At 40.8% G+C, this 8,891-nt stretch overlaps 1 protein-coding gene across 1 annotated transcript; it reads right to left on the reverse strand.

The window, feature by feature from the left end:
- Positions 1-317: 317 nt before the first annotated feature.
- On the reverse strand, positions 318-8,382 carry LOC117467274 (alcohol dehydrogenase 1-like). Its single transcript, XM_034110808.2, has 9 exons — positions 8,278-8,382; positions 7,215-7,316; positions 4,116-4,257; positions 3,886-3,973; positions 3,360-3,579; positions 2,797-3,057; positions 1,061-1,193; positions 538-676; positions 318-463 (listed from the first exon to the last, which is right to left on the reverse strand). Exons 1-9 carry the CDS (start codon positions 8,293-8,295, stop codon positions 430-432), a joined length of 1,137 nt encoding a protein of 378 aa, XP_033966699.1. The 5' UTR covers positions 8,296-8,382; the 3' UTR covers positions 318-429.
- Positions 8,383-8,891: the final 509 nt, after the last annotated feature.

Raw genomic sequence — 8,891 nt, forward strand, 5'->3', positions numbered from 1 at the left:
TTGTGTTGGGGGGGCCGACTTTTTCTTTTCCAAAGCCTGACAGAAAAAGTTTGAGAACCACTGTTATAATGTAACACCATTGCCTGTGATCTGTTCATTACACATTGATATGGTCTGTATAAATATTGCATGTATACTGTGCATAATTTGATACATAATCATATTATCTGAATTGTATTGTGTGTATGAATATTGTGTCAAGATCCCTAAAAAGTAATTACCCAATTACCAATTGCTAATTAACTGCATTAACTGCAATTAGTTGCTTATGGATTACTTCAATACCATATATGCGAAAAAAGACAAGAGAAAATAAATGTCAATAATATGATTTTTATTCAATCTCAAGTAGTGATTTGATTATAGTTTTTTGGGCTGCAGGTCATTAAATGATTTGTGTGTACATTTAGTGAAAGCAACATAGTTTTCTTATTGTGGAGAGACACTCAGGACTGTCCGGATGCTGTGGAGCGAAAAAACTAAATTAGAGGTAAATCCTGAAGGATTGCAAAAGTACAGAAATAAGTGTAAACCTACCATTTGCCTTGCTTCATCAGTTCAATGGCATCATTGACCTGGGCCAGGGTCATGTTGTGGGTGATGAACTCATCCAGCTTCACCTTCTTGTCCAGGTAGCCTTTGACCATCTGAGGCACGCCATCCTTACTCTTAAATCCTGAGCCACAGAGAACAAACACATTTGGAAGCACATTTGATCTTGTCTCAATAATAATAATAATGGCTGAACGATTGCGTTATCAAGTATGAAGCCATCTGAGAACTATCACAGCACAGGTAGTGGAGATTAAATTAGGGGATTTAATTTCCAGTAATTCTACCGGCTAATAACAGCCCATACAAACAAGAAAAGCCTTGATTACCTGTCAACAAGAAAATTATTCGGGCCTTACAAATGGTAATTTGACTCACTGGCTCACATTACTTTATTACTAATAAGACACCCCTCTAGAGATTAACAACAAATCAAAAATCAATCTGATAGTGACAGTAGTGTCAATAGTTAGTCGGGATGGTCATATTTGATGGACAGGCGTCTGACCTCCAAACAGAGAACCCTTCCATGTGCGTCCAGCGATGAGCTGAATGGGTCGGGCAGCAACGTCGTACAAGTCTGTCCAGCCAACCAGAACGCTGACACCCCAACCTTTCACACAAGACTCCAAAGCATTGCGCTAGAACAAGAAACACAGATTATGATATTGTAAACCTAGTCATATTAGCACTGGTAGAGCCCTCTACTGGAATCTATTGGCTAAACTCTTCAGCAAGCAGTGAAAGACAAAAAAGCTTCGTTATAGCTCACACAGGACTGGCACACCAGTGGACTGTATCCCAATGATTGAAAGTCCTGTCCAGGTAGTACGTTTCTAAACTCGGTTGAGCCCTGGCCTAACCTTGTAAATGTCTAAAAAACAAGTTGTAAACACTCTTCACTGTGGCAGCTTGGATGGCATCACTGATTATACACTGAACAAAAATATAAACGCAACACTTTTGTTTTTGCTCCCAATTTTCATGAGATGAACTCAAAGATCTAAAACATTTTCTATATACACAAAATAACTATTTCTCTCAAATATTGTTCACAAATCTGAAAAAATCTGTGATAGTGAGCACTTCTCCTTTGCCGAGATAATCCATCCCACCTCACAGGTGTGGCATATCAAGATGCTGATTAGACAGCATGATTATTGCACAGGTGTGCCTTAGGCTGGCCACAATAAAAGGCCACTCTGAAACGTGCAGTTTTGCTTTATTGGGGGGGGTCCGAAAACCAGGCAGTATCTGGTGTGAGGGGTAGGGGTAGGGTTAGGGTAATGTTGTGAATCGAGTGGCCCATGGTAGTGGTGGGGTTATGTTATGGGCAGGCGTATGTAATGGACGACGAACACAGGCCACTCGATTCACAACATTACCCTACCCCTAACCCTATACCCCTAACCCTACCCCAGATACTGCCTGGTTTTCGGACCCCCCCAATAAAGCAAAAATGCACTGTGGCCTTTTATTGTGGCCATTCTAAGGCACACCTGATTTTTGAACAATATTTGAGGGAAATGGTTATTTTGTGTATATAGAAAATGTTTTAGATCTTTGAGTTCATCTCATAAAAAATGGGAGCAAAAACAAAAGTGTTGCGTTTATATTTTTGTTCAGTGTATGAGTGGGTGTGTGAATGGGTAAAAGTTGTCATGGTGGTCGAAAGACTAGAAAGGCACAATATAAAAGCAAGTCCAGTTACCATCGTGGGGAAGAGACATTCACCACATTCACCACTGCCTGCATTGGGGAGGGGATTTAGCCTGCTCTTCCGGCACCAGCATTTGGGTTAGGGAACCCTAACCACTTGACCCTGAACTGGGGGATGGTACAATATTTGGCCACCATCAACCATCTTTTTCTGCATATAACAGCATGACCGAACACTGCTCCTGTCACCCTCTTTCCAACAAAGGAGGGATGAAACAAGGCAAGGGCTAAAGCCTCTTTCTTGGCCATGGCATGAACCATCATATCATGGTTTGATGACTGCATCTACCAGGGTTATGTGAAGCTATTAAGTAACTGCGAGAAACGGGTGTTGCGTATGTTGATGAACAGATCCCCTTCCTCTTCCTAATCCCAAGCAAGTTTGCTTCACCACTTTCAGGGAAGCGCTCAGCAGGCTTTGCAGTCCGGTGTCTTCTGAACATTGCAAAAAGCTCGGCAGTAGTTAGAAAACTTTAATATAACAAGCTTTTGTCAATGAATGTACATATATTTGATGTGCCTCACCATGACTCCAACATTCCCGACACATTCCAGGGAGAAGTCCACTCCTCCGTCAGTCATCTCAGACAGAACTTGGCTGATGGGTTTACTGTGATCCTTGGGGTTCACGAAGTCGGTCGCCCCAAACACCTTGGCCTTCTCAGCCTTCTCTGGATTGATGTCAACAGCGATGATCCTCTTGGCTCCTGCAGCCTTGCAGCCCATAACTGCAGCCAAACCCACGGCTCCCAGGCCGAACACAGCACATGTAGAGTCTGGTTCCACCTAAATGTACCAGACTTTGTCAACACTGTTTTACTGATTTATTTCTTAAAACCGTATAAATGGGCATGGACAAATGTCCTGAACAGGGAAATTAGCTATAGATACAGTAACTAAACACATTTTTTGTACCAGGTTGTAAACATGTTTATTTCTCCTGTAAATGTAGGCATGTTAACATCAGGGGCAAAGAGAGTTTTGGTAGCAATTCGATGAGATGCAGTTTTTGGTACTTATGTATTCGCTTCTCTGCTCAGCCCCAGAGAATTCTTCTTAGATTTTCCCCCAACAATCAAAATACATACCTTAGCAGTATTAACTGCTGCTCCATATCCTGTAGAGATCCCACAGCCAAGGAGACAGACTTTGTCCAGAGGGGCAGCAGGGTCGATCTTAGCCACAGCCATCTGGTTAACCACAGTGTACTCAGAGAAAGTGCTGGTCCCCATAAACTGCAGCACCTTCTTGCCTTTGCAGGTAAACCTGGAGTCTTCTACTGACATCACATCATAACAATCAGCAGCCCTGAATAGAGAATTTCTTAAAATGAAAATACAACCTGAGACTAAATGTTTTCATGGAACCTGTTTTATCAGTGTGGAACAAAACGTTTTTTCACATGAGCAAAGTGACCGATAGTATAAAAACCAAAGACCCAAACGGTGTCACCTGCACACAACAACTAAAGACGCTTTACTGACATAGTGACCAATAAGCCATATGTAGATACATACTGCATGCAATGTTAATATTCCTGAAATGGGTCTGTAACCTTATGACTACCTCCTGAATTTATAAAGTAAAGACATAAGAAGATAGAGATGAGCTCACCATCCTTTCTCACACTGGTTGGTTTTGGGACTCTTACAGAAGCGACATTCTCTGCACTGGGAGATGAACAGAGGAATGACCCTGTCTCCTGTAATTCAAAAACAATTGATAGTCCAAAAAGATGCCTTAGTTAGTGTTGATGATAACATTTCTGCAAAAACTTCCAATGGAGAAAAAAACACAAGCTGGTGGACAAATTAAGGTTGTTGAGGTTGTTCGCTTTAACTGACCTGTTTTAAATTCAGTGACTCCAGGCCCGACGCTCTCTACGATGCCGGCTCCCTCATGGCCGAGGACTGCTGGGAAGCCATCTTTATGCATACTCTCAAACAGATGGTACAGGTCGGTGTGGCACACACTTGTTGCCACAATCTGGCCAGAGACAATTAAAAAAATGTGCTTTCCAAAACCAACAGTGAAATTAAATGAATTACATTGTGTGTTTATCTGAACCAACAACATTAACATGTCTGGCTATCTTAACTGAAATAGAAACCAAGTTTAGCTTCTATTTCTATTTTGATGCTGTATGATGTCCTTTTGTTGTTCTGTTTATGTTTTTGTTTCATGTGGAACTACTTGAGCAGGTCTCCCTTGAAAAAGAGATCAATGATCTCAATGGGATTTATCTGTATAAATAAAGGTTTGAAATGAAATGAAATGAATTTCAGTTAAGCTAGCCAAGTAGCTTTACGTTAGCTAATAACATTTTGCAGGGTTACAACATTTTGTAAAATTGAACTAGCTGTTAACCTAATGCTCATGTCTAACATAATATCATGTTGAAACCTTAAATGTTTCATAAATGGAATTAATGGTGTGTTTATCTGTGCTAACAACAATAACATGACTGGCTAGTTCAACTGAGGTATAAACTAAGCTTACTTGGCCTTACTTCAGTTAAACCCGCCAAGGATCATTACTTTAGCTAAGAACATTTTGTAGAGTTACAGGTTTTGTGCAAGCTAAGTGTTAGCTATTAAGCTAATTTCACCTTATTCATGTTCATGTCTAAAATAATAGCATGTTTAAATCTGAAATTATTCATGTTTTTTCACCTATTATGCAAAATCCACTTTTTCATGTCTTAGGGTGCATTCACACCTAATAGTCCGCACTCTGGTGCGCACCAGACGACAGTTTGTTACATTGTTTCATTTTTCAGAAGGTTCGGTTTGCATTCACACGGGCAAAACTCAAACGGACTATAAACTTTAAACACAAGTCATGTGCTCGGAAATGCTGTTCAACCATTGGTCAGACATTAAGGGGGTACAAACACAAATCCCGGCAATTTCTAGCGGAGCCTCCGCCATGGAGCATCGGCACTTTCGGCAGGCTATTCTCATGCTGCTGTTAGTCTGGAGATCAACAGACATATGATTATATAATCAGACAACGTCCGTTAAAAAACATTATTACATGGCTTTGTTGAATACTCGATTCTGATTGGTCAATTCAAAACACGTGACACGTTTTTAATCCAGAACAGACAGACCGCTGTCAAGGATTTATTGACCGTTGTTAAGGACGCTCACATCTGCACAAAGAAGTCCGTTCGATTTAACTGTATACAGTTTGGCTGAAACGAACTGACAAGACAAGAGCGACAAGAAAACAGCGGAGAAGTAACGGGCAGAAACCCTCCTTTTTACGCAGCGGTCCAGACATAGGTCAGACGGCGACACATATTCAGTTGCCAGTTACTTTGGCATTAGGGCAGGGATATCTATATACTTCCCAAGGTTTGACATAATGAATTGTGCTACTTTTAAAGCAAGCAACGATTTTTTCAAATCTGTAATCAGAAAGATCCTCAAAAACGCTATCTAAGCAGTTCCTGCCGTTGCTACGTTAGTTCAAACAGTAACAACGGACTATTTTTCTTAGCGGATGCATGTAAATTTAAATACATACAACTATTTTTTAAATCAATAAAATAATTTTCTAAATCCACAAAAGCATTTCAATTAATATTGGGAGTCATGTCGTTACTTTGTTGAGAATGTGGCCATGTAATAAGCGGGATAATGTGCAGCAGCGCGGTCATTATGGGGAAAAGAACACCTTCATGTCGATCTAGATCGCTTCGCGTCGGGCTCCTGATCAGCCTGTCGGTGTTCTTTTCCTGTTTATCCATGAGAGACGTTCTGCAGAGGAGGGGCGTTTCACCGACGACAGGTGTTCTTACTTTTATGTAGCTGACGGAGAATGTTTACTTTACACGACACTGTTCAACACTTAATTCTGCTTTACTCTTTAACTAAACAACCGCGGATGTCTTGAAAGACTCTTTCGCTAAAGATTTTTGAAGATATCTGCGTTCTTGTGACACGTAAATACTGCGCTTCCTATGTTTTGGTGCGGACTGCGTTCACACCAGCAATGAACCGCTCCAGAGTTCGCAAGCAAGCGCTCCGAGACCACCTATTTTAGCGGACCAGAGTCCGGTTGTTTAGTTCACTTAAGAGGTCTCGGACTGCGTTCACACCGACCCAAATGAACCGCACCAAGCGGCTAAACGCACCAGGGTTCGATTCAACCGGACTATACAAGGCAGGTGTGAACGCACCCTTATACATAAATATGTGTCCCTTCTGTGTTAAGAGAATCGGAAAGTAAAGTCTCTTTTTGTCCTGATCCATCTATATAAAAACCTGTCTGAAAATGAGCTGATCAGATTTTGGCCACCGACTCGAGATACACGTTTTGTTATATTCCATGGAATGCTCTTAACATCCCGATAGCAATGAATATCTTAAGTGCTTTGACAAAAAATCCATTAAAAAATGTCATCTGTGGAAGCCGTAGTACTGTAAAAAGCACGACCAATCATTTTAGCTGGCCCGGCTAAAATAACTGGATGGCCTACCTGCCTGTCAGCCTTCCATCTGTACACAAACTTATCTCGTGCCCTCATTGGTCATGTGCGTATTCGTGTGTGTTGGAGGAGGGGCTCTGTAAGGACGTGGCCAGCAGCAGCTCATTAGCATTAAAGCTACAGACACAGAATTAGCACTTTTGAAACAGAGTGGTATGGCATGCTACAATGATCTGTATGGCATGCTACAATGATCGGTATTACGAGCCAAATACTTCAGAGACATGATTTGTATGTATCTGAGACCTATGATATATTGTTGCAAAAGTGTATAATAGGACCTTTAATATTGAAAATAACATGTCATTGAAATTGTTTGAGAAATATATACATTTATATAGTTTACAACTAGTCTTACCCAGGATAGAATGGTGTTGATGAAATGCAGCCAATGCGCTGTGTATGAATGAGTAAGGTCTGTGCTGTGTAGATGGTAATTGTCTCTCACCTTGATGCGGACCTCGTTGGCCTTGGGCGGAGCTACTTCAATCTCCTCCATCACCAAAGGCTTGTTGGGCTCCCAGGCCACTGCTGCCTTGCACTTGATGACCTGCAGCACAGTGATGCAGCATGAACTCTCCCATACTGGGTGCTGCCTGTTTGCAATAAGGATTTATGGCAGTTTACGGACACCCTTAAAGCACTGCACCCATGCCTTGTTGAGGATTATATGAAATCTTACTTCCCTCTGTAATATATTTCAAGGTGAACACTCATCTAGAGGCAACAAGTAGATTTATATGCCATCATGCTAATGATCATCACTGCTTACATTATCAAGGGATTTGACATATCCGCTGAATTTGCTTTATTACATTACATTATAAGAGTATTAATCTCTCTGATACAGTTGCTCCTGAAAAAGCAAACGTCACATGACATCAAACAGTTAAAAGTCCACACAATTATTTGGCAGTATTTTGATACAAGCATAACAATTATGTGTTTGGTGAAGTATCACTTAGTGAAACAGCTGTTAACACACTTGGTAAATAAAATGTCCCCTTGGTAACGTTTTTTTTTTCCACTGTCCACATCCAAAGAATCCTTGGGTTTCCATCATGATCTTGTTTGGCTTCATACCCTCTCATCCTTGCCAATATCCACAGTTGCGCAAATATGTCTGGATAGTTTCAGACTGTGACACATCAGACGAGTAAATACAATATCAGGGGCACAGGGTACAGAAACAGAAATACAGTATATAATTCATTTAACATAGTGTTCGCAGTAAAAAAAAACTCATTCTTAGTCGGTTTGAATAAAGTAAACATGTATGTGAATTACATTAACACTGCACATGATGTTATTGAAGCACACTGAAAGAAGTTTCCAGGTATCAGTTTGGTATAATCTAACCATCCAGATAATAATATCTTTATGATCATTACAATCTTAAAATGATTCTCAATAATAGCCTCAGTATGTGGTTACAGCACATGCAACCTTACTTCAATACATGTCTTTTCAGTAGTTAATAACAGTACTCCATGATTTAATATTGTACCTACATTACCAGCTGTAGCCATTTCTCAGTGTCAGAAAGTTTGGAGTAGAGAAAGAAACACTGCCGGACTGGAGAGTGAGGAAGAGAGAACCTGGATTTGAGTTTTAAACAACGCTGCCAGAAAAAACTGTTGTGCAAACATTAAGATGGGCAGGGTCTAATCGTAAAGTAAGGCACACAATATGAATCCAACTGAATTTAAAAGTGTGTTTATAAGTGTTGCTCTTGGCAAGGCAAGGAAAGGCAAGTGTATTTATATAGTACCGTTCAACACAAGGCAATTCAAAGTGCTTTACAAAAATGTAAGTGGTAAGTTTCAGAAACCGGCTCGAGTGCACTACAATTTGAAAGTACACAGCCGAAAAGAATCCGCCCCTTCCTTCAGACTTCCTTACAGAGCACCTCCTCCAACACACATGAACGCGCACATGACTTACGCCCGTCTACACTACAGGCATCGAAAAATGCTTTCAACGCTTCGCCCATTCACTTGAATGGGGTGACGTAGTTGATTTTGAATCTTCGCCGAACTGCATTGTTGGGAGCATGGCATGGCTTTGCAAGCATCACGAGCATCTATCGGCATCAAAAATTGAACAATGTTCAACTTTTGAGGCT

The sequence above is a fragment of the Pseudochaenichthys georgianus genome, chromosome 22 (genome assembly GCF_902827115.2).
Source record: "Pseudochaenichthys georgianus chromosome 22, fPseGeo1.2, whole genome shotgun sequence".
Lineage (NCBI taxonomy): Eukaryota > Metazoa > Chordata > Actinopteri > Perciformes > Channichthyidae > Pseudochaenichthys > Pseudochaenichthys georgianus.

What these genes read in the sequence shown, in the direction of transcription:
- LOC117467274 (XM_034110808.2), bottom strand. An exon ending in TCGGGAATGTTGGAGTCATG is followed by an intron (nt 1,194 to 2,796) that starts GTGAGGCACATC and finishes TTCTTGTTCTAG; the next exon opens with CGCAATGCTTTGGAGTCTTG. An exon ending in CTGATGAAGCAAGGCAAATG is followed by an intron (nt 464 to 537) that starts GTAGGTTTACAC and finishes TTCGCTCCACAG; the next exon opens with CATCCGGACAGTCCTGAGTG.